General features: G+C 34.4%; 1 protein-coding gene and 2 long non-coding RNA genes across 6 annotated transcripts in view; 1 reads left to right on the forward strand and 2 right to left on the reverse strand.

Moving 5' to 3' along the window:
- Positions 1 to 25,879, forward strand: part of AHR (aryl hydrocarbon receptor) — a 44,085-nt gene that overhangs the window by 15,513 nt on the left and 2,693 nt on the right. The window contains 8 exon segments of the mRNA NM_001303026.1: positions 10,609 to 10,712; positions 14,523 to 14,612; positions 14,823 to 14,946; positions 15,616 to 15,743; positions 17,386 to 17,588; positions 18,508 to 18,617; positions 19,234 to 19,375; positions 22,458 to 23,718. Of these exon segments, the coding sequence (NP_001289955.1) occupies positions 10,609 to 10,712; positions 14,523 to 14,612; positions 14,823 to 14,946; positions 15,616 to 15,743; positions 17,386 to 17,588; positions 18,508 to 18,617; positions 19,234 to 19,375; positions 22,458 to 23,718 (2,162 nt within the window).
- Positions 372 to 17,379, reverse strand: LOC102159096. Its single transcript, XR_001298986.2, has 2 exons — positions 17,182 to 17,379; positions 372 to 599 (listed from the first exon to the last, which is right to left on the reverse strand). It is a non-coding gene; the product is annotated as an uncharacterized LOC102159096 (long non-coding RNA).
- Positions 25,183 to 25,879, reverse strand: part of LOC110255481 — a 324,773-nt gene continuing 324,076 nt past the window's right edge. For all 4 annotated transcript variants that reach the window (XR_002335849.1, XR_002335848.1, XR_002335847.1 and 1 more), the window contains one exon: positions 25,183 to 25,247. This is a non-coding gene — a long non-coding RNA (uncharacterized LOC110255481). The remainder of the gene's footprint in view (positions 25,248 to 25,879) is intronic.

Raw genomic sequence — 25,879 nt, forward strand, 5'->3', positions numbered from 1 at the left:
GCGAATGTGTCATATGTTGCCTCTTTTGCTCCTTGAGAATATTGTGTTTACTGCTGCACCTTAAACAGTGAACAATGCTTGTCCCAGAATAAGCGTGCAGAAAATGTTTACTAACGCAATTGTACCAACAAATATGGTAAACAATGTAAAATTCTTATTGAAGTAGTATTTTTCTATTTCTAGATAATCTTTCTGTTTATAGCCAATTATTGTTTCTATTATTTTATTTTCCGTTTCTAAATATACAGATCAAGGAATGTTTGTATTTAGGAATTATAGCAGTAAGAAATTTTTTTAGAGTCTTTACTAGATTGATTGGCTGGCTCATACAGTGAAACATGTAGAAGTATTTAAGAATTCAATCTTTTTTGAAGATCTTTTTTGTATCACTGTCCCTTTCTGCGTGCTTTCAGTGCTGTCCCTTTGTTCTTTCTCCATCCTCTTTGCTCCTTTGCCTCCACTTGGTGTCTTTCATCTTGATCCTGGGCCACTGGTCATTTTCTTCTTTGCTGGATATTCCTGTTGTATTTCCCAGCAGTCTGGCAATCTGGATGTATCTTTAATCTTTGTCAGTGTAAATGGGATGTACAAATACTACTCTGGATTTAAAGGGAAAAAAAATCACTCACTTTATTAATTTGAAAGATTAAAAATTTCAGATGACGATACTTTTTGATTTCTGTGCAATGGACATGTTTAGACATGTTGAAGGATTAATAACAACAATATCTTAATAGATGAAATGACAGAAGCTATTTAGGTTCTCTTCAGTTTCATCAGTAACATGGCTCTCCTGGGTTACCTTCTGTTCTTCCCTGCTTCACTTTTTAAAGACTTCTAAATTATGTTTCTTTGAAGTATTTCTATAGTCTTTTCTATTTTTAGAAAACAAAATTTAAAAATTCAAAATTGCTATTTTCTGATGTTGGTAATTAAATATAATAAAGTGCAATTTTTGCCTCTCTATAGATTAAATCAAAGTAGAGGGGAGCCTGAAGACAGTTAAGTGACCTAGGCGAGCTATGAAGTGGCAAGTTGGTGTGGACTTAGTCTTGCAGATACAGACTGAAAGCCTAAAGTGTTTAACATCATGTTCACACTTTTCCACCAAATTTCAGCATGTTAAAATTAAAGCATCCTTTTATAATTAAAAAAAAAAAGTAGAACATGAAAGGACCCAAGTCCAAGACAAGTTTTAAACACAAATATCATATTACCTCTGAGATGGAAACTATTGAATAAATAATGACTATGACCAGTAATAGTTTGTTAAGGGAGACTTAGACATGGGTGGTTATATCCCACCTTTGAAATTGGTTGATATGACAGGATTTTTGCTCCTCTATTGTGTCTCTTAATCCAGGATCAAACAGTAGATATTAAGCTTGTTAACCAACCTGAATCAGTATAGTAATGTTTTATCCTTAGGAAGAGTAATTTCAACAGGTAAAAATTTGAGTTAGATTTCATTATCATTTTTTAAAAAACATTCATCATCATGTGTTTAAATTACTGTATTTTTTGATAGCAGTCCCCAAAATTGGCGAAAATGACTGACTAATCCACATTCTCTGTTGAGACACAAGTATCTGAGGAAAAAAGACAAAGAATCTTTTTCTGTGAGATAATAGTAAGGGTAAAGAATATTAGTATTTTGTTAATTCAGTAAAATATTCGGAGTAGTTATTGTACCTTAAAATGTAGTCATTAACTATGAATCTTTTACTCATTGTGTATCATGAATTATTCTTTATGATATCCTTATAATTGAGATGTACAAATTTAATTTGTGGAAAGGAAAACTTAAAACACCAAAAAGGCGATTTTGTCTGCGTTCCATTAATCCTGACAGAAGTGAGCTTGGGGATCTGAGTTTCTAATACCAAAGTCCTGCATTTGCAACTGTAATAAGAAATAGCTTTTGGTTATTTAAGAAACTAGATAATGTAGGAGCAATAAGTCGTGAATCACTATACATGCTTAAAATAATCACCGTTTTAATTAAAGAGTGTAAATATTTTACATACTGAAATATTTAAATTCGCAAGCTCTAAAGGTGCAGTGAGAGTAGAGGAGGACAACAGTTAACTTACTTTATGTGTTCATGTAATATTCACCCTCATTTGTTTACCGTGGACCTTTGTTGATTTTATTTTAAATTAAAAATCATATGTTCTCTTTTCTTGCTTTTATAGATACTTTCATTTCTAGTTCACTAGGATTTCAGAAGAGAGATATTGTGTTTATTCATCTTCAGCTTGTGTTTCTCTAGATTTCAGTCCTGTTTTGGTATCTGTATAAGCAGAATATTATCTTGAAAAACAAATATATGTATGCATGTATATATGCGAGGAACAAGCAGTAAAAATGAATTAAATAAGAAGCCCTTTCAAGAGTTGATGCTTTATAAAGTTTATATACGTGCTTTTACTTTCCCAGGATTTGTATACTAATTTTATCTACTTTTTTTCAGAAATTACTGTATGCCAAATAATTTACAAAAGTTTCAGTATCACAAAAAATGTGATTTCTTAATTGTAGAAATGTCCACAGTAGATTTGTTTGCCTAAAAGATCAGCACATTTGAAATCATCAAATAGTGTTGTTTCATTAACCCAAGGTGTTAATCCATTTTAGATTGTAATTTAGAATTTAGAATTCATGTTTGAAAACATGAAACTAGTTCATGATGCCTTCTATAACTAAAACTAAACTTTAGAGATTCTTTTAAATTTTAATTTATGGACTTAATATAACCAAATCTATGCAAAGTGAAACATGAATGAATAAAAAGAATGGAAGAACATTCTTTATTGAGTCAAAGTGCAGTGGTATTCAAATCCTGGCTCTTACATTTAATAACATGACCTCTTTGAATTAGGAATCCCTCTTTTCCTCCGATGTTCTCATGTACATTATAAGAGTCATTAAATTCCTTGAATGAATGAATGAACACATAAGTAAATAAATGAAAAAATAATTTTATATTTTATGTGATACTTTCATGAGTGTTTTTTACTTTGACAGTATTTTTAAAAAATACAGTGAAGGAGTTCCCATCGTGGTGCAGTGGTTAACGAATCCAACTAAGAACCATGAGGTTGCGGGTTCAGTGCCTGCCCTTGCTCAGTGGGTTAACGATCCGGCATTGCCGTGAGCTGTGGCATAGGTTGCAGACGCGGCTCGGATCCTGAGTTGCTGTGGCTCTGGCATAGGCCTGTGGCTAAGGCTCCGATTCACACCTAGCCTGGGAACCTCCATATGCCGCGGGAGCGGCCCAAAGAAATAGCAAAAAGACAAAAAAAAAAAAAAAACCAGTGAAAAATACGTATCAGAGATTCAAACTAAACCTATACTCACTATATCCTTTATTATATGTTTTCCTTCTTTCTTGTCTCTTTTAAATTTACTGCCTTAATGGGTTTTCTCTTTGATCACTACCTAGTGTTATATGACTATAGGATTCTTGATCCTTAATTGCTTGGCCATAAACAATTCTAGTTGGTCACAGATTTATGGCTTTTGCTTTTTTTTTTTTTTTCCCCAAGGAAGATTATCATTGGGGGAATATTAAAGCCAGCCAGCTTTCAGCAATTTTCTCCCCCCCCAATACAGATTTTAAATGTCTATAGTTAAATTGTTTGTTTTTTTTGCTGAGGCTTTGTTGATCTGGGAAATAGAGATATATAACATCTGCCATGTCATTCTGTTGTAGAAGCTATGTTCACATATTATATAAATAACTTGAGAGTCTGCAATGAAACATAGTTACATTACCACTAATCATTTTTATTTAGTGTTTATATTTATGTGTTATTTTTAATGGTTTAAATTTTTTAATCCTATTCTTATGTATTCGTGACCTTGATCAACCATTTTTAATCAGTAGCTGAAATTAATTTATTCATAGCGGGAGATTTAGATTTTGAAGTCATCGTAATGTCCTTGGAATAGTATTTTAAATCAGGAAAGTAAATAAAATATTCCTGGGGAAAGCATATAGAATAAGAGGGAAAATACCAAAGATGAAATGTTTTAAGGATGGGTAGAGATAGAGGAGAGCAAATCTGTGTGTGTGTGTGTGTGTGTGTGTGTGTGTGTAATGTGAAAATGTATTGAGGCAATAATGAGTTTGCTTAAAGATGACTTCATTTGGTGCTTCAAGTTATTGAATTAGAGGGTGAAAGAGAAAATTTCACATGAAAGTGTAAACGTAAATGAAGTTAAAGTCCGTACAGAAAAATAATAATACTTCAGGAGGTAATTCCTGTTTCTTGGTTGTCCACTGATGACACAAAGCCATTCAGGTGTCAGCAGTGTAAATTGAGAAGAGAGACCAGCAGTCAAATTGGATCAACTTAATGACCCTAAAATTGTCTGTACTGAACTCTTCTGGTTTCTTCTAGTCTTAAATTTGCCCACATAATGTGGGAGTGCCTTTCTGGTCAGTTTTACAGAGTATTCTGTTGTCCACTGGATTTTTGATGGTGTCTGGTTTCCAGTGTCTATAATCTCTAAGTGATGGAGGCAGCTTCCCTCTCTGTCCTGGCCCAGTAGGGGGAGATTGTGTTAGTGACGAGAGCACCGGCAAGCAAGAGACTTGGAGGCTAGTTCAGTTAACTAACCCATGGCCTTAGGTAAGACCTTTATTCCACAGTCTTCTCAGCACACACGATAAGAATCCTTGCATGCCTGATGCATTAAGTTTATAGTGGATTTATCCTGAAAAACATAAGAGATTTGTGAGCCAGATTTTAAAATTAAGCTTGTATTCATTTGAACCTTGAACACCATGAGGGTTAGTCGAACGTTGGTATATAACATAGTCTGCTCTCCTTATCCATCGTTCCTCCATATACAAAACTCCACATCTGTGGATTCAGCCAGCTATGGATCATGTAGTACTGTAGTATTTATTGACAAAAACCTTCATATATAAGTGGACCTGCCCAGTTCAAACCTTGTGTTGCTCACAGGTCAGCAGTACATAATAGAATTTTTTGTTATTGCCCTGTCTGTTTTCATTTTTATAGAATTGAGTTAGAGTTACCTACTGAAGATATTCGTATTAATAATGAACTCTTTAAGCAGAGGAATGATAATTTTAGAAAATATGAGGGAATGAATGAGTTCCAGAATGTTTGTAAGTTATTTCCTTAATCCAGATTTTCTAAGTCACTAGTTCTCAAAATGTGGTACCTGGGGACTTGATAGTAATGGAGACAGTGGTGCCCCATCCTAGACCTACTGAATCAGAAATTCTACAGGGTGGGGGTCCAGCAATGTGTTTCAGTAACCTCCTAGATGATTCTCATGTCTGAAGGTTTGAGAATCATTGTTCTGATTGATTAAATTCTGCTACTTAGAATGGAATTTTAATTCCATTCTTGTTTACGAGGAGGAAACAAAATGCAACTCATTCCCCACCGAAAAGGTGAATTCATTGCTCTAGTTGGTTTCATTAATCCAGGTGACCTCACATTACAGTTACAGTAGAATTGCATATAACTAAACATAAAACTGGCTAAAAATGTGAGTAACATCTTTGGAAGTTTGTTTCCATTCAGTTGAGAGTAAGAATAGATCTAACTTTGAAGAACATTTTTTAACTTTAGAATGATTTTTTTCTTTTTTAGATCTGCTAAAAAGTAGTAATCACCAGTTTTGCAGTCTTCATTCTAAAGATCTAAACTAACATTTGCATTTTAAAAAACTGAATTCACTTTTTTTCTGCCTTGGTGATTAAAAACATCTAGACAGAAAAAAAATCTATGAATAATATCAGAAAGCAATGAACTGTGTGTGTGTAATCTTTGTCTCCTAGAAACTTAGAATATAATACAGTTTTTTAAAACTTTCATTTCTTCCTTCTTTTCTTCGAGGGGACAATGTTTCATGTAACCAGCAGACAGACAAACTTCATGTTACTAAGAGGAAATATCTGTCTTTTTCCTCAAATTGTCTAGAAGAAAATCTTTTTAGGTAAACTTATATATAAGATATACTTATGTAAAACTTGGGAATTATTTGTAAGTATTGATCCATACTAGACTTGGAATAGCCTCCTTATATTCAAGAAATACTACATTATTTAACCCTTTCTAAATGATAAAAGTTTATGAAGTCTCTTGAATTTTACACTTAAGTGATAGCTTAGTTCTCTCTTATGCTTATGTCATTATAGGGATGGGTCCTGCCAGATGTAATAAAGGGATTGGTAAATATTATTATAGAATAAATTTAATTTAAACCAACAATTAGAGGTTAAAAAGACTTATTTTTTTTCCTGGCAAGATACTTACCATTTCCTCTTTCTGTTTAAATGCACACTGTAGTGACAAGATACAGAATATAGCTTACCACATGCCAATATTTGTTCTCCATGAATTTCTCTCTTGAACAATTCAGGTCGTGTTTTTTCAAGGGGAAATATGTGGCTCGTAGGGGAAAATGGGAATATGAGCTTAGATATATAAGGAAGGAAAGTGCAGTATTAGGAACTATGGCTATGGTTAAATGCATGTGGGAATAAGACTTGATAAAGTCTTAAATCAAGCTGTAATATATTTATACTCTGAATTCCACAATCACTTACATTCTTGTATAATTGTTTTCTTAATCTCTCAAAGAGGAAATAGTTAAAATATTTTGATGTTTTATTATCTTAATATTCCACTGAATGCTGAAAGTCAGATGCTTCCACCTTGGAAGGTGTTTTGCAGATGGGGGAAGATTTTAACAAATGTCTGTTCAGTGCAACAAATGCTTCCCAAGTAGTAGAACTGGCTCATGACTTTGCTTCAGATATTATGTTTTGTTTTTATGAATTTCCATGTATTTCATTCCAGTGGTACAATGATTAAAGTGTCTTTTGCATCTGATTATGCATATACTTTGTGTAACAATTTACAAGTTTGAAGTACCTTCAGACCTATGATGTATGGTCATCACAGCAGTACTCTTAGCCACTCATTAATACTCCCTGTTTAGAGATGAGAAAATACTCCATTATCACTAGAGTGTAACTTTTAACCAGCTTTTCTTCACGGTTTGAGGGTATGTAAACTCGGCATATAGCCCATTATCTCTGGCCTCGACTGCCGGCTATAGAATCAGGCATTATCCAGGTACTCTACGTGTTATGTCAGCCCTCACAAGGACATATCTCTGGAGGTATCATTATCTGGATTTAAAGATGAGGAAACTAAAAGTCACAGGTAGTTATCATGGGGGAGACATCTGGGAGGTGGTTAATAATAGCTCAGACACTTAGGATCAGGCGACCTGGGTTCTTATTGAGGTTCTGCCACTTAAAGCTAGAACCTTGGGGAAGTTTCTTCACCTCCCTAAGTCTCAGTTTCCTAATACAGTGAAAGGACGATAATGTCAATCTCATAGAAACATTATGCAGATTAAATAAGATATAATAACATGCAAACTGCTTGGCATACAGTGTGGACTCTAAGTGTCACTGATTATTACTAAGGAAATTATTTAAGGCCACTCAGCTGGTAGGATGTCATTTCCCTCATTTTATTACTCTTCTGTTGCTTTCTAATCAGGGCAAGAAATGTTACACATGAAAGTGAATAGTATTAAAGCATCTTCTAGTAATTTTAATAAGGGAGAGGTGGTAGGTTTGAGATTAAGAAGTAGAGTAAAAACTTCATGGAAGGGCAAAATTATATTATTTGGGTCAAGTGGCTATGATATAAATTTTCTAAACAGTAGATGGGTACCCTTCTTGGACCCATAATTGAACAATATTTACTTAAATTCTTAACTGATTAATAACCTTAGAGAGCAACAGAAATACTCATTTATTTTTAGAAGAACCCTCTACTGATCCTTCCCCAAAATGCACTTACCACTTTTCTTACTTTAAGCAGTAGTTATACACATTAAATATTGTCCCTCCAACATTTAGAATTGTAAGTAAGCATTGTTGTTTGAAAAGAATTTATTTTTTCTCTTTAAAGAATTAAAGTTCCTCTAATACTTTATTTAAGCCCCATCTGATACTCAATATTTTTGACAGTCTTTTCTAGTTTTTAATTTCCATAGCTTATATAAGCTCTATTTAAAGGCAGAGTCTATGTCTAATTACATTGGCTAATATCCCTAGTACAGGATAGAAACAAATAGTAAATTACGTACATGAATGCCCTCTTTCATTTCTTCTTAAGCTTCTCAGGATTCCAGTAACTCTTGTGGGAACTGACATTAATGCCGTTGCTTAAAAGTTAATTTTATGAGTTCCCTGGTGGCTCAGTGGATTCAGGATCTCGCATCGTCACTGCTGTGGCTCAGATTTGAGCCTTGACATGGGAACTTATGCATGCCTCAGACACAGCCAATAAAAAGTTTTTTAAAAAGTTAATTTTAAAAAATCCGTAAGAAAATTCATATATATAGAATATATATGTGTGTGTGTGTGTGTGTGTGTGTGTGTGTGTGTATTTTGTCCTTTTGCCATTTTCTTGGGCCGCTTCCACTGCATATGGAGGTTCCCAGGCTAGGGGTCGAATCAGAGCTGTAGCCTCCAGCCTACACCACAGCCACAGCAACACGGGATCTGAGCCGCATCTGCCACCTACACCATAGCTCATGGCAATGCTGGATCCTTAACCCACTGAACAAGGCCAGGGATCAAACCCGTAACTTCATGGTTCCTAGTTGGATTCATTAACTACTGAGCCATGACGGGAACTCCAAAAATTTGTATATTTTTAATTTAACACTTAATATCTATCCATTTTAAGGATGAATTGCTTCTTTCATAATGTCAGCATCTGGGTTTTCTTGTTTTCTTTTTAATAGCAAATCTTACTGATATTTGGAGTGAATCTTAAATTGTGCCCCATGTTGGCACTTTTGGAAAAGTAGTAGAATGTAGTTAACCCTGACATTATGAAGTTTTAATGCATTCAAGTAAGTTAATACACCAGAGAGTAAGCAATAGCAGAACTTACAGGGTAGAAAAGACCTCTCTGTCTTTTACCTTTCAACAAAAGAAGATTAAGCCTTTCCTCTGGTATTGGTTAACTGTTAGATAAGTTCATTTACCTCACACTATTTTTTGGCCTAAGGAAATCTGTTCTGTGGCCTTTTAGAATTGTTATATTCAGAGGCCAGACCTTTGGCCTTTTTTATGTTTCAAGTTATGCAAAGGCAAAAACTTGGCATAAGATTGCAGAGTGACACATGAACTGATGATTTACCAGAAAATACATTTAAAACATGAAAATGTTTTATTTGTGAAGCTTTGCTCAAAATGAGAGAAAATCTGGTTATTAATAAATCTCCAGTTTATAACTGAGCCAAATTATCCTTTTGCCCAAAAATCTAGTAAGAAATCTTGACTGTCAAAGTTGTTTTTTCTTAATGGTTTCTCTTATTTAAATATCATAGGTTGACAAAAAAGATCAGAAAAATAGGTATTGCAACAGTGTCTAAAAGTTTATACTTTATAACAGGGCAACCCATAAGCTCTGGGAAATACTGCTAATAATTAAAACTACCTCACATGTATTGTAATTATCCTGCACAACAGCCCTGCAGGGTGGTCTCTTGTTTTTTTTTTTTCAATTGTCATTTCACATTTCAGGGGATGGACTCAAAAAGCTTACACATTTAGTAAATGGCAGAGCTGAGATTTGAACTCAGTTCTGTCAAGTACCAATGTCTACGTGTTTTATCTGAGAAAATACTTGAAAGTGCTTCTGAAAATGCTAACTAGGTAAATGATAACTATTATTATATCTCTTTAGCTGTGCTGCCCCCCAGACTGTAAGTACATACACAGTGAGGGAGAGAGTTGGGAAACTGGGGAGGTCTAGCCTTACAGCATGATGCCTCCAACAGTAAGCTTCCCACTGGCCACCAGACTCCCCTTTAAGTAGGTAAGCCATAGGCAGTTAGACAATGTTAGTGAAAGAGAAGCCGCTTGACAAGATGTAATAAGACCTGGGAATACACATAAAAATACATGTGCACATCATTTTTGTGGATGACTTTAAAATAGTCTAGTGGGACAAAAAAATATAGACTTGAACAAGAGGGATCCACATCACAAAGATGTTAATTCTCCATGAACTGATATATAAATTTTATACGAACTTAATAACAATACTAACAGTTTTTTACCCTAGGACTAGACCAGAGGAATCTTAAACTTAATGGACATGTATTTCTTAATTAGGAATTTGGTTGATTCATTCTCCTCGCTACCACTAGTTCCCAGATGTTAAGATAAATGTATAGAAAAAATATTTTCGTAGGTTAGGTTCTGAGGAACCTTATTTTCCTAGATAGACAAGAATCTGAGAAGTGTTTAACGGTGTCATGCAATTCTTTGAAACCTCCTACAGACTTAAAAAATAATTTTGGATGAATTCACTGTATGATTTTGGCATAAGACTCTGACAGGTAACATTGGAAACCACCCTTTGGCAAAGGATTATGTACTTAGTCATTGTAGTACCAGTAAACTAGTATTGCAAATTGTTTGATGTATAGAGGGTTTTTTTAAATTATTATCATAGCTCTTTGAAATTACTTATTTTAAAAACTATCTACTATAGCATTGTTTGTCCCCTTTTTCCATAGTTTCATTAAAGTCCTCACCAGCTGACAGAAATGGAGTCCAGGACAACTGTAGAACAAAATTCAGAGAAGGCCTGAATTTGCAGGAAGGCGAGTTCTTGCTACAGGTAAAATATAGTAAATATAGTTCCTCATCATTACAACAATTCTAAATGGAAAATAAATTGTCAGCCTTTTATGTATTTCCAGTTTATTTAGGATTCGCCCAGAATTTTGTACCACTTTGATCTGAACTGCAATAGTGGTGTAATGCTAATATATGAAAAAATGAAATTTTATGATGTTGATTTTTTAGAGGCCTAGTTATTTCTTTAAATAGCAAGAACTCCAAGAACTTCTCATTGAAGACATTCGACTTATGTATAAATATTCAAGATTATAGTTCCATTAAAATAATTAATTTCATTTGTTTAATAGTTTAAAAGGATGCATTTGTAGATTACTCTCCAGGAAGAAATAGCACATACTATAGGATTTTCTCAGAACCATACCTGTCTCTTAACTCTTACGAAGCAGATGACCAAAAACATTGTAGGCATGTGTAAGTGGCATATTTCATTACATGCATTTGCTGTAATGGCATGTAAATATATTTCCAGATGCAGTTATTAAGTAGTTACCACTTAGACGTAGAGGATGTTTCCAGAGGCACAGTATACCTTTTGGCTTGAAACTTGGAAGAATTTTTTTCCTTTGGTTTTAACAAAGGAAGCACGTAAAGAAAATGTTATACAATATTTAACAAAAACTTAAAAAATATTTATTTTCTCAATTAGCTTACATTTATTACTACTTAATAAGGAATTAAAAATAAAACAATAACTGGTATTTCAATGTCTATTACTTACTTTAGCTGGTAATTTTAATATATTTAAGCATGTTCTATCCATTGCTACTTAATACTGTACTTATTAAAATCTGAAGTTTCTTTTTTCTTTTTTTTTTTTCTTTTTGCCTTTTCTAGGGCCACTCCTGCGGCATATGGACGTTCCCAGGCTAGGGGTCCAATTGGAGCTGAAGCCTCCAGCCTACACTAGAACCACAGCAGTGCCAGATCCGAGCCTAGTCTGTGACCTACATCACAGCTCACGGCAACGCTGGATTATTAATCCACTGAGCGAGGCCTGGGATTGAACCTGCAACCTCATGGTTCCTATTCGGATTCGTTAACCATTGCGCCACAATGGGAACTCCTGAAGTTTCATTTTTGAACTAACAGCAGTAGAAATTATAAATAACAGTATTAATCACAGTTTATTTCCTTACTAAATGGTAAGTGAACCTCAACATAATTTTCTGGTAGATAGGGCAAGCCTTTTGACTAAAACTGACCAATAATAATCTCTTTTATTAATATGTAATTGTCAAATCAATTCCTTTTTTTAATTTACTAGTGTAGTAATTCATTGTAAGAAACTTAAGATCATATTAAATAATCTTAATTTATTAAGATGGTAATCCATTAAGATGGTCCCACATGGTATTTAAGATTATTTAATATATATATTAAATTGCATATATATTAATTGGTATGTATATATTATTTTATTTTGTTTTATTTCTGACAATTAGCATTTGTCTAAAAGTGTTTCCTGTCATACCCTAAATTATCTTTGTGTCACCTGGCATGCACCAGTGAGCTTATTGGAAAGTACTGAATTTGTTTCACTGTTCAAAAAACATGATGTTCTACAAAATAATATACATATGATCAGTGGATACTATTTTCGAGAAGGAAGGTATTTTCAAGATGAAGGAAATACAGTAATGTATATATACTGTTACTGCCAACTAAAATTAATGAATGCTCAGTTTTAGAGGTGCTCAGTCATGTAACATTTAAGTTCCTGGTGGGTGCCATCATCATTCTTCATCCTGAGGAAATTGCAGATATCAAGGCATAATATCTGAAGTCAAGGATCTTAGATCCCAGTTGTGATTACATGAGTTATAGCCATGTAATAACTGGTCAGTGACACATAAAAGCAGCACATCATGGTAGTTAAGTGGGCAGACTTTAGAGCCAGACTAAATTTACCCCTGGCTTGGCTTTTTCCTGGTTGTTTGGTTTGGGCACATTACTGTGCAGCTCTTTACTTCAGTTTCCTCAATTTTAAAAGTGGACCATGGCACCTATCTCGATGGCTGAGGGAATTCAAGTGCTTGAATACATAAAAAACATTTAGAAAAGTGGCTGTTAAATTGTAGTGCTCGTGTAGGTCGCACATGCGGCTTGGATCTGGTGTTGCTATGGCTCTGCGTAGGCCGGCAGCAACAGCTCTGTTTAGACCCCTAGCCTGGGAGCCTCCATATGCCATGGGTACGGCCCTAGAAACACAAAAGACCAAAAAAAAAAAAAAAAAAAAAAAAAAAAAAAAGTGCTGCTCTTTATAATCTTTGTAATCAAGTTCTCAGAAGTATAGTGTAGACTAGGGGTCTTGAAGTGGAAAGGGAATCAGACTGAAAAGGAAGATGGTCACTGTGTTTCTTTTACCTCATCTGACAGGGAGGGTAGGCTGAGCATCATAAGCACAGGGGCAGCATCTTACTCATTTTTGAATCTCGGTGCTTAGCATGTGATTGTTTGGTACGCAGTAGTCTATTAAGTGGTGAATATACTACTTGCTATCATTGATATATCTCTTTATAGTTCACAAAGCATGATCATGGAAATCTTTACCTGCTCATTTCAACAACCTTATAGTAACGGTGCCTTACACTGATTGAGTGCCACCTCTGTGCCAGGGACTGAGTTGGATGGACAGTCATCATGTCCATCTGATAAACTGCCTGTTTTTCACACGGTGACTCTAAAATATGAAGGGGTAAACAACAATGCCACGCAGCTGGTAAGAGACAGAGAAAAGAATCCAGTCCAAATTTTGTCTGACTCCAAACTGTATGTGGTCCTTTAACCAAACCCCTACCACATCTCCTTTTACATGAAGAAGAGTATTTCAGAAGGGTTTAACCATGATCACAAAGCAAAGAGTAGAAGGAGTACTGAATTTAACTCAAGCAGAAAATAGTGAAGGCTTTAGAATTAAAGCAGATGATAACAATGAATATTTAAGGGGACTCAACAATTTTTATTGCCTTAGAGTATAGAGATATTAATTAACATTGGACTTGAACAACCACTAATAGAATAGAAAAAGAGAGTATAACTTCTAAACTAAAAGAAAGAAATAATAATAACAACAATAATAATAATTGGCGCAAAGCAGGCAAAATGGAAAGAAAAAGCAGCATAGTACAGGGGGAACAAATAGAAACAACACATAAAATTAAAGTGTTGAAACTAAATATACTAATTAAATTTAAATATACTACATTTGCTGTATGCTTATCTTGCATGTATATATTTGCATTACATGTATATTTTATGTATAGTCCATTTGTATACTTTTTCCTAATAAAATGTTTTTGAATATTTTATAATATTTTGAGAGTATCCAAATTTCAGACTGCATCAGTGCTTAAACTATCTTTGCACAAAGATTTTCTCCGTCAAATTTCTCTTTAGGTTCTAATCAACATCTTTATACACTGTCTTCCTTTGAAAAGCAGTGTGACAGATTACAATAAATTATGTTTCTATAATTTGCTTAAAAAACATGTACAGTAATTTAAAACAAAATCTAAAGCATTAGTGAGAAGAAGAAATCAATACTAAAGTTTTTGGGATTGAGTATTAAATTAGCTCTAAGCTTTTCTTTGGCTAAATCAAATGGAATGAATAGATTCTTTTCACTATTGTGGTGTGTGGTGTTTTTCTGTGTTGGCGGGATGTAATAATTTTAACCATTTTAAAAGTTTTTCATCAATAAAATAACAGCCTTAACTGAAATCCATATTGATGGGTAACAGTATTGTTATTTAGTCATTTATTAATTTTATAACTTTTTCCTTTGTAGGCTCTAAATGGCTTTGTGTTAGTTGTCACTACAGATGCTTTAGTCTTTTATGCTTCTTCTACTATACAAGATTACCTGGGATTTCAGCAGGTAAATATATTTTTCTTGGTCATTAAAATTTTCTTTTTTAGAAAGTTAACTCCTACTTTTTATTTATCTTGGATGCCTGGAGCGCTTTACATTTGATTTGCATTCATCATCACTAATAAGCATCCACTAATCTAGCTAAGTTTTGAAATTAGCCATATTTTTTAAAAAATCAGTACTACTTGTTAATTTTCTTGTATCTTTTTCCTTCAGTCTGATGTCATCCATCAGAGTGTATATGAATTGATCCATACTGAAGACCGAGCTGAATTTCAACGTCAGCTGCACTGGGCGTTAAACCCTTCACAGTGTCCAGACTCTGGACAGAGAATTGATGGTAAGAATGTTTACCAAAAGATAGCATTGTGATATTTTGATATAGTTCTTTATCAGGAAGCAGGGAACATTTAGGGGCATAGAACTCCATGGTGAAGGTTGGGAAGAAGTGGAAAGACGAATCTGTAGCTGAGGGCCAGAACCAGGTCACAGAGAGCCTCATGAGAGATAATATCCATTGATGATGTCAAGTGAGAAAGTCTTGCCATATACTCAGTAATATATTTTATAAAATAACTCTTATGCTATTGTGGAGAAAGGGAAGGAATGTACACAGTTGATTCTGGCATGTGTGTAAACTGTTCTGCGTTTAAAGTGCACCAAATATAGAAAAAGCAAACTAGCATATACAAGGATGAAAAAAGCCTTTTTTCAATGCAAGCAGTTTTTTTCACTCATCTGTGAAAGAGTTATAAAGGAAAATAGGCCTTAGAAAATATATAAATTGTTGACAGTGGTAGCTCAAGAGAAATAAAACTAAATAAGTAAAGTTCTATATAGTAAAAATATTATTCTATAAAATGTAATTTATTTTAACTTTCTTTTCTGAAATGGTTTTTGTATTCAGAATATAGACTCTGGTTTAGAAATTGACACAAATTTCAGTTATTCAAATATTTAATTTTATAGCAAAATGGACAGTCTGTGTGTATTGCTATTATTTCTACAGAAGCGAGTGGCCTCTCACAGCCAGCAGCTTATTATAACCCAGAACAGCTTCCTCCAGAAAATTCTTTTATGGAGAGGTGCTTTGTTTGCCGACTAAGATGTCTTCTGGATAATTCATCTGGCTTTCTGGTAAGGTACAAAATCTTATGATATTGGCATTTACTAAGTTTTAGAAAATAAAAAACAAAAGTGAAACATATTTAATTTGGTTATATTTGAGTTTGGGGTATAAAAATATACTTCATTAAATAATTTAATGAAGGAAAGCAACTTTTAGAAATCTTTTTAGATTTTTTGACATATCTTCCACGACTCAAAATCTCTATCCTTTAAAAGTATGCAGTAACAAAGACTGAGTGCAGTAACATGGAACCTGCATTTTGCCCTTTTTTTGAACTTTTTAGGTATAAAATAGAGAATGATGTAGCCCTTCTTTAGCAGCAGACTGCTTTCAAGCTTTGGATTGAATGGCTGCTAGAAAGAAAAATTACCATGGCCTTTTCCAGAAGACTGGAATAACTGGCATGTAGAAAAATGGTTGTCTGTTCATGACTGCAGCCTCCTCATCTGGTATGAGACACGGATGTAAACTCCTGAGTAGGATAACCAGAGAGCTGCTCAGGCAGGACGCTAAGGGAGAAGATGGTTTTGCCTTTTGGTTGTCTGTATCCTTAAGATGGTGTACTCCCCCAGGCACAAAAGAAAACACAAAGCATGTTGTATATTACTTTTGTGAATTATCAGGAATTTGAAATAGATGATCACATCTTAAACATTGGCAAACAATGATTTTTGATGGTCTGTTTATATTTGAAGATAATTTTCTGACCCACAGTAGAATTGTACTTTCCTAGTACTGATGATGAGTTAGTATGTATTTCTGAGGTGGGATTTCTTTGTGTAGATGGGGTTTTTCTTGTGCTGCTGTGATTTTGATGACAGGGTCATCTCTTGGCCTGGTCAGTACTGTTTTAAGCAGCCAAGTTGATCATGGTCATGTTTAAATTGTCTGTTTCCTCTATCTTCTAAACTTAGTCTTTATCTTTAATAGAGTTCTGCATTCTTTATATGGTTTCATGATTCATTTCAGTGGTTTTTTGTTTGTTAGCCTTTTAGGGTCGAGCCTATAGCACATGGAAGTTCCTAGGCTATAGGTTGAATACGAGCCACAGTTGCCGGCCTATGCTACAGCTTATAGCAGTGCTGGATCCTTAACCCACTGAGCAAGGCCAGGGATCAAACCCACATCGTTATGGATACTAGTTGGGTTTGTTACGGCTGAGCCACAACAGGACTCCAGTTTTGTTTTGTTTTGTTTTGTTTTAATTGTGTTTTATGTCTATGTAAAAGATTACCATGAGTTTTGATATACTCTGAGTTGTGAAATATAGCTCATGTGTATTTGAAAATTAATGTGTACCATATGACTATTCAGTTGTTTAGGTGGTTTTGAGTGCCCATTGGGCATGGACTTGTGCTAGGCATGGATGATAGGGCAACTGCAAGCTCAGAAAACTACATACATCTTGCTCTTGTGACCTATTAAAGCAAGGAGTGGATCACTTACCAAACCCTTGAGGATGGTCCCCATTACCTTTTAGGATATTTCTAACAGGCTTCCTGTGGAGAAAGGAATTAAAGAAGCATTTGTCAGCTTCCTGAACTTTTATGGAATTTTCAAGAACACTGGAAATGGCTGTGATTGAGCCTTTTAAGAAGGAACCATTTTAAAGTGTTAATTTTAATGAATCATTGTTTTTTGTTTTTTAAGGCAATGAATTTTCAAGGTAGGTTGAAGTATCTTCATGGACAGAACAAGAAAGGGAAAGATGGATCAATACTTCCACCTCAGTTGGCTCTGTTTGCAATAGCTACTCCACTTCAGCCACCATCCATACTTGAAATCAGAACCAAAAATTTCATCTTTAGAACCAAACACAAACTAGACTTTACACCTACTGGTTGTGATGCCAAGTAAGTGAAACTTCTTCAGGTTTATTTTACAAAATGTGTATTTTATTGCAGTAAGTCTGTCTTAGCATATACATGTCTTACATATAGTGTAACTTATTATAGTAGCTATTATTTCATACTTTGCAGCATAGCCTTTTAAAATAAAATGATTCTTTTTTTTTTTTTTTTTTTTTTGTCTTTTGTCTTTTTAGGGCCACACCCATGGCATATGAAAGTTCCCAGGCTAGGGGTCGAATCTGAGCTATAGCTGCTGGCCTACGCCAGAGTCACAGCAATGCCAGATCCGAGCTGCATCTGTGACCTACACCACAGCTCACGGCAACACTGGATCCTTAACCCACTGATCAAACCCGCAACCTCATGGTTCCTAGTCGGATTCGTTTCCACTGCGCCACGACGGGAACTCCTAATTTTATAATTGTTACAATATTCATTGTGATTTCTGTATTATAATGTGTTTATATAAATAAATTCAGTATCCTTATGACATTTATTATTGGCCTTTTTATATTTTTAATTTGGACAAATTGACTTTTAGTCCTAGAAGTTTAATAACTGAAGTATGTTACTGCTTTTCTCCTTCCCAATATGGGAATGCAGGTAGGTTTGAGATACCCTACCCTTCAAAATGAAGCATAGTATTCTAGAATTTAATTGAAGATTTTGTGTTTCACCTGTATAGTCCATTAGAGTCATCTTTAGCCATAATTTTCATGGTGTTCCGGAGAAAAAGAAGTCTCAACATGAAATTTTCAGCCATAAGCAAAAAAGAACAGAGAAATGTTTGTTTCTACTTGCTAGTGTGAAATTCTGAATGTCAGCATTGTACAGAAAATAGCACATGACTGAAAAATTTATGTTGGCTACCTCCTTATGTTAAATTTTAAATTCATTCTTATTCTCCCTTTTTTTTAAACAGAGGAAAAATTGTTTTGGGCTATACTGAAGCAGAGCTGTGCATGAGAGGAACAGGGTATCAATTTATTCACGCTGCTGATATGCTTTATTGTGCTGAGTACCATGTACGGAGTAAGTTGTAGCTCCTTATGAACCTGGCTGCAAAAACAGTTTATACTCTAGTGCATGTTTCAGATTGTTACTAATGTAATGTGTTTAAGGGAAACTATTTGGATTAGCTTCTACTCAGGATCATACTACTGTGATTAACCTTAGTTACACTCTTTATTCATTAACTGTTCTACAGCTGCCACATAGGAATATAGTAGTTTACTATGAAAAATGCCTACTTGACCCCATATGCTCAGGAGTTTTTTTTTTAATAACATCCTTTTAAATTTATAAATTTATGTTAATATATATTATACTTTAAAATTGTATACTAAAATATTAAGCTGTAGGAAATGAACCCTTTTTCAGATGAAAACAATTTTATCCCAAACTCTATATTCTCTCTATAGTTGGTTTCATGTGGTACTAGAATTGTCTTACTTAATCTTTCCTTGAACAACTTAAATAATAAATTTAGTGTGAAATAGGAAAAAACTAACGATTTTGAGGCATTTTAATATTCTGTGCTTAAAAGTTGTCTATTATCTTTGGTGATATGTGAATTACAATCAGAAGTATTACAGAGATTTTCTTTGTTGATTTTGGATTTGATAATTTTAATTTCTTTTTATTTTAGTGATTAAGACTGGAGAGAGTGGCATGATAGTGTTCAGGCTTCTTACGAAAGACAATCGATGGACATGGGTGCAGTCAAATGCACGCTTAGTTTATAAAAATGGAAGACCAGATTATATCATTGCAACTCAGAGACCTCTCACGTAAGCATAAAGATCCACAATGTTTCATGTTTATATTTTTTATTTTACTCATACTTTTGTTTATAAGTCCTCTTATATGAAAGCCTAACAATAAATTCTAAGAGAATTTACACTGGAAAAAATTGAAAAGCTAATATATATAGAAAGAAGAAGACAGGTGAAGGGCATTGAGAAAACATAATTAACAAACTTTATTAAACAACTAAGTATGTAGAGCTACAGAAAAAGAATAATCAAAACTCTAAGGGTTTATCCAGGGTGTATAAAGCAAAGATGAAAAGCCAGTGCCATCTATAACTAAAATAAAAATATAACAGTGCTTTGTTTAGCATGTTTGCTAATAAGCAGGCAGTGGTTTTTAAGTTTTTCATATATTCTATAAAGGAGTATTTTGTCCAATACTTGCATTGCAAATGTTTCTCCACTCTGGAGAACTGATTTTTGTATGTGGCTTTGAGGGTAAGGATCAAGATTAATTTTTTTCCCCTGTATGGATATCTATTTGACTAGTAACATCAACTGACAATATTGATGTCTTGAAAAGACCGTCTTTTCCCTGCTCTACTGCATTTCAATCGGGATTTTATCTGTGTTTCTGTTTCTGAGTTCCATTGGTCCAATTGTCTATTTTTGTACCAAAGTCCATTGTCCTAATTATCCCATATCTTGATAGGGCTTGATTTCTGATTGTATGTTCTCCATCTTGTTCAGAAATTTTGTTGTTCTCTTTCAGGAGGAGAGTCTTAGCCCTTCTTTACCCTTTGTTATTTCCATATATATATTTTTAGAAATCACTTTTCAATTCCTGGAAAATCTGTTGCGATTTTTGAATGGGACTACATTGAAACTATAGTTTCTTTGAGGGAGAATTAACATCTTTATACTATTGAATCTTCTAAATCCATGAACATGGTGAATGGTTATATATGCATGGTATACATGTGTATATATGTACCCATGTCTTTATCTAAATAATGGGTTGTGTTTTTCTTACCAGAGTCTTATATATTTTTTATTAATTTTATTCCTAGATATGGTTCCAGATAGTGTATGTGCAATTTTTAATATATAAAAAGTTGATTTTTTAATACCGGTTTATATCCATTGACCTTAAGGTAGATATAAATTTTTTTAAGGTTTTCTACTCTATACCATGTTGTTTGCAAATAGTTTTTTCTTTTCAACCTTTAGACAAAAGTGTTGTTGTTATTTTTAATTCTCTTATTGTACTGGCTAGGCCCTTAGAAAAATGTAACGGAAATAATGACAATTCATTTTTTGTCTTATTCTCAACCATAAGGATGAAAGCCTTTAATGTTTTATCATTCTGTATGATGTTTTTAAGTAGTATTTTGTTATTTCTACAAATACTGGGGATTTTTTGTTTGTTTTAAATTTAAAAGCTTCCCTTCTCTTTATTCAAAGTACAACCATGAATGGGTTTCTGATTTTATCTGATACTTCCTCTACATTCATTAGCATGATGATTTTTCTCCTTTATGCTCTTATTTTCTTTTTACTCTATAAATTTTATAGTGATATTCTTTTAAGAAACACTTCCTGATATTAGGAATTCATGCCCTCTTTTAATCAATATTTTTAGGCATTAATTTTACTGGTCTTCTCAAGGATCCAACTTTCGGTTTGTTGATTTTTTCCTGTTGTACATTTATTATCCATTTCATTTATCTGCTCACTCTTATTTCCTTCCTTCTTCTCTCTTTGGGTATATTTGAATTTTTTCTTTTTTTTTTTTAATGTATGCACTTAAAGGGAAACTGGTAGCTTAAGTATGGCTTTTAAAGATGGTTTCATGGTTTATCATTCACCTAAAAGTATGTGCTAGTATTTATTTCTATTTTTTTATTCATAAGTTATTTTTTTATTTTTAATTTTTTTTGCCTTTTCTAGGGCTGTTCCTGTGGCATATGGAGGCTCCCAGGCTAGGGATCTAATCGGAGCTGCAGCCACCGGCCAGTGCCAGAACCACAGCAACACAGGATCTGAGCCGTGTCTGTGACCTACACCGAAGCTCATGGCAATGCCGGATCCTTAACCCACTGAGCAAGGCCGGGGATCAAACCTGCAACCTCATGGTTCCTAGTCGAATTCGTTAACCACTGTGCCATGATGGGAACTCCTTATTTATAAATTATTTAGAAATACAATGTTACATACTTTTCGATGTTAGGGGATTTTCTAGTTGTCTTTTTGTTAATTGACTTTTAGCTTAATCCTCCTGGAGTTAAAGAACAGTCTCTGAATGGTTTCAACCCTTTGAAATTTTTGATGGCTTATTTTATGATCTAATATATGGTTAGTGTTGGTGAAAAATCCCAGATGCTCTTGCTCTTATCAAGAATACATATTCTGTTGTATGAATAGTGTTCTTTATGTATCATTAGTCTGGTTTGTGTTTTTGGCCATTTGATATTTTGTCTGCTTGTTCTATTCGTTATTGAGGTTGTTTTGCTTTCTTATTACTAATGAGGTAGGACATCTTTTTATATCTTTCTAGGACATTTTTCTGTTGTAAATTAGTTCACATTGGCTTGCCTATTTTTCTGTGGAGTTGTTTGCCTTTCTCAGACTCATTGGAGTTCTTTACCTGAGATGGAATATTAAAGTTTACGTGTGTGTGTGTGTGTGTGTATGTATGTGTATATATATATATATATATATAGTATATGAATCTATAGATATTACATTTTTCCATTCCCTAACTTGATTAGGAATTCTTTTATGTCAGTCTTCCTTTAGAGCTTCTGGGTTTTCTATTTTATTTCAACATGCCTCATTTTTATATTTAGATCTTTATTTCACTTGGAATTTATTTTTTCAGGTAGGGATGGAAACTGAGTGTGAAATGAAGTTTTACTAAGTTTTTTGGAGAAATTCTAAATTATTTAATTTTGTCTAAAAAAAAACAATTTTATATACTTAATCAGAAAAATTCCTCTCAAAGTTCATGGTTCCCACTATCAAACACAACTATAGTGTATTTTGCTTGCTATTTCTCTTTTAAATGTTCATTATACAACTCATCCTAATATATGCAAAACTTTCTTGTGCACAATTTTAGAGATGAAGAAGGAAAAGAACATCTACGAAAACGCACTCTGAAGTTGCCTTTTATGTTTGCCACTGGAGAAGCTGTTCTCTATGAGATAACCAGCCCTTTTACTCCCACAGTGGATCCCTTACCAGTCAGGACTAAAAGTGGTGCTAATGGAAAAGATTCAGCTACAAAGTCATCTCTAAGTAAGGATTCCCTCAACCCTAGCTCCCTCCTGAGCGCCATGATGCAGCAAGATGAGTCTGTTTATCTCTGCCCTGCTTCAAGCAGTACACCTTTCGAAAGAAATTTTCTCAGTGAGTCTCTGAATGAATACAGTAGTTGGCAAAACAGTGTTGCACCAATGGGAAGTGATAATGTCCTGAAACATGAGCAAATTGGTCAGTCCCAGGAAATGAACCTGACACCCTCTGGAGATCATGCCGGGCTCTTTCCAGATAGTAGAAATAGTGACTTGTACAGCATTATGAAACACCTAGGCATTGATTTTGAGGATATTAAACACATGCAACAGAATGAGGAATTTTTCAGAACTGACTTTCCTGGTGAAGATGACTTCAGAGACATTGACTTAACAGATGAAATTCTGACCTATGTGGAAGATTCTTTAAATAAGTCTACCTTTGGAGGTTCAGGTTACCAACAATCCTTGGCTTTGAACTCAAGCTGTATGGTACAGGAGCAACTCCAGTTAGAGAAGCAGCAGCAGCAGCAGCTACAGCACCATCAAAAGCACATAGCAGTGGAGCAGCAGCAACAACTGTGTCAGAAAATGAAGCATATGCAAGTTAATGGCATGTTTGCAAACTGGAGCTCTAACCAACCCGTGCCTTTTGGTTGTCCTCAGCAAGACCTACAGCAAGACCTACAGCAGTATAATATCTTTCCAGACTTACCTGGAACCAATCAAGAGTTTTCCTACAAATCTGAGATTGATACTCTGCCTTACACACAGAACTTTATTCCCTGTAGTCAGTCTGTGTTGCCACAACATCCCAAGGGTCCACAGTTAGACTTTTCTATAGGGAATTTTGAACCAGCCCTGTACCCTACTACTTCTTCTAATTTAGAAGATTTTGTCACATGTTTACAAGGTGCTGAAAACCAAAAGCCTGGACTAAATCCACAGTCAGCCATGGTGACTCCTCAGACATGCTATGGTGGAGCTGTGTCCATGTACCCGTGCCAGCCGGACTCTCAGCATAGCCATGTGGCCCAGATGCAGTACAGCCCAGCAATGCCAGGCCCACAGGCCTTTTTCAACAAGGTAAGGGTTTTATCAAACTGAATAAACACTTTCTGTGATTTTCCATCCATGATAAATAGAAATGAGTCACACATGTTTCATGTCACTGAGTTTAATCTATTTTCTGTAGCATTCATGTGACCGGGCGGTGTTAATTATAGATTTTATAAGCCATTACTTTGTCAGTCTGTTACAAATACAAGTATGTCATAATTACCTGAATTGTAAAGGAGAAAGAATTAAGGACTAAAACAATATGACTATGGCCTTAAGGTCCCAGGTGAAATTAGTTAAAAATATATATTGTTTAGAATATTCTTAATTTTAAAAAATTATGTGGCCTTTTAAAAATTCAGACATCAAAAAGATACTGAATTTTTAAAAATAATATCTTCAAAGCTCAATTTTTTTATTGGCATTTAGTTGATTTACATTTAGTTTCAGGTGCACATTTCATATACATGGTTTGACTGTATGTGAGCTTTTTAACAGAAAATGGCTGTTAAGTTTTTCTCTGCCTCATTCCTAACATCTTTCAATTACATTAAAATTTACAAGCAGTCTCTGACAGCATTGCTGTTAAGTACACATGGGTAGGTAAATTGAGTACAGTAAATTGTAGAAAAGTTATGAAAAATTGCATTTTAAATAGGGCATTAGGATGAGTTCTTTACAGTGTTTTCTTCCCCACTGCTTTGTATTATTTCTTGATGGATAATAAGAGTGCTAGACCAGAGTTCCCACTGTGGTGCAGTGGGTTAAGAATCCAACTGCAGCAGCTCTGGTCAGTGAGGAGAAATAGGTTTGATCCCTGGCCTGGCATAGTGGTTTAAAGGATCCAGTGTTGCTACAGCTGCAGCTCCAATTTGACCCTGGCCCAGGAATTCCCATATGCCATGGGTGCAGCCATTAAAAAAAAAAAAAAAAAACTAGACCTATATATTCTAAGGAATTATTAAAATTACAAAAGTTAAAATCCCATGTGTAGCTCATATATTTCTGTTAGCATTGCTCTAGACAATATATTTAAAGAGAACTGCTAGTGTACATTGTGTTACAATGGATGAGAGTAAATTATTCAAAACTTACCATCTTCTGGGCTAAGATTACCTTGCCTTTGAAAACCTGACAAAGTTTAGAAGTAATCTATTTTGATTTCTGAACACTGATGTTACACAGATTTTAGAAAGGTAAATTTCATTCAAAGAATTTAAGGGTATGATTATAATCCATTATTTTCACTAACTAAAAATACAAAGGCTCTATAATCTATAAAAACCCTATAGAACTTTCTTCTTTTCAGTAGCAGTTATGGAAATCAGACTAATTTCATTGTAAGAAGACAAGAGCAAACATTTTATTTTGGTTAGTAGTACGTATTATTGAAAGCCTATTAGGAATTAAAAAAAAATGGTTCTAGAAATCATACCTGCAGTGTATTATGTTAGGAATATTAAAAAATTTCTTGCAAATCAGAACTGACCTCTTTTGGAGAAGTTCTGGGTTATCTGTAGTCCATTGCAGTAATCCTCAATATAATTCATTGGTACCTAGAATTTAGATAAAATCTGGTCAAAGCAAACCAACTTATGACAGAAAATATAACTATGATTCAAGACTGGTGCTCTCTGATCCATCGATTCCGATCCAAGCTAAAGGCAATTCACTAATCAAATACTATCAATGTATGGAGTGCCATATCTGAAGTGAGATAGTGATACCTCTCATCTGTACCATCTAATGGAGAAACCAAATGGTTATAAATGCAACTGATACAGAGTGTGTGCTCTGAATGTCTTCATTGACTGATTTAAAATATAGCAGCAGTAAAAAAAAAAAAAAAAGAAAAAAGAAAAAAAATCCAGGAGTTCCCGTCGTGGCGCAGTGGTTAACGAATCCGACTAGGAACCATGAGGTTGCGGGTTCGGTCCCTGCGCTTGCTCAGTGGGTTAATGATCTGGCGTTGCCATGAGCTGTGGTGTAGGTTGAAGACGCGGCTCGGATCCTGCATTCCTGCATTGCTGTGGCTCTGGCGTAGGCCGGTGGCTACAGCTCTGATTGGACCCCTAGCCTGGGAACCTCCATATGCCGTGGGAGCGGCCCAAGAAATAGCAAAAAGACAAAAAAAAAAAAATATATATATATATATATATATGTGTGTGTGTGTATATATATGTGTGTG

Source organism: Sus scrofa, chromosome 9 (genome assembly GCF_000003025.6).
Source record: "Sus scrofa isolate TJ Tabasco breed Duroc chromosome 9, Sscrofa11.1, whole genome shotgun sequence".
Taxonomy (NCBI): Eukaryota; Metazoa; Chordata; class Mammalia; order Artiodactyla; family Suidae; genus Sus; species Sus scrofa.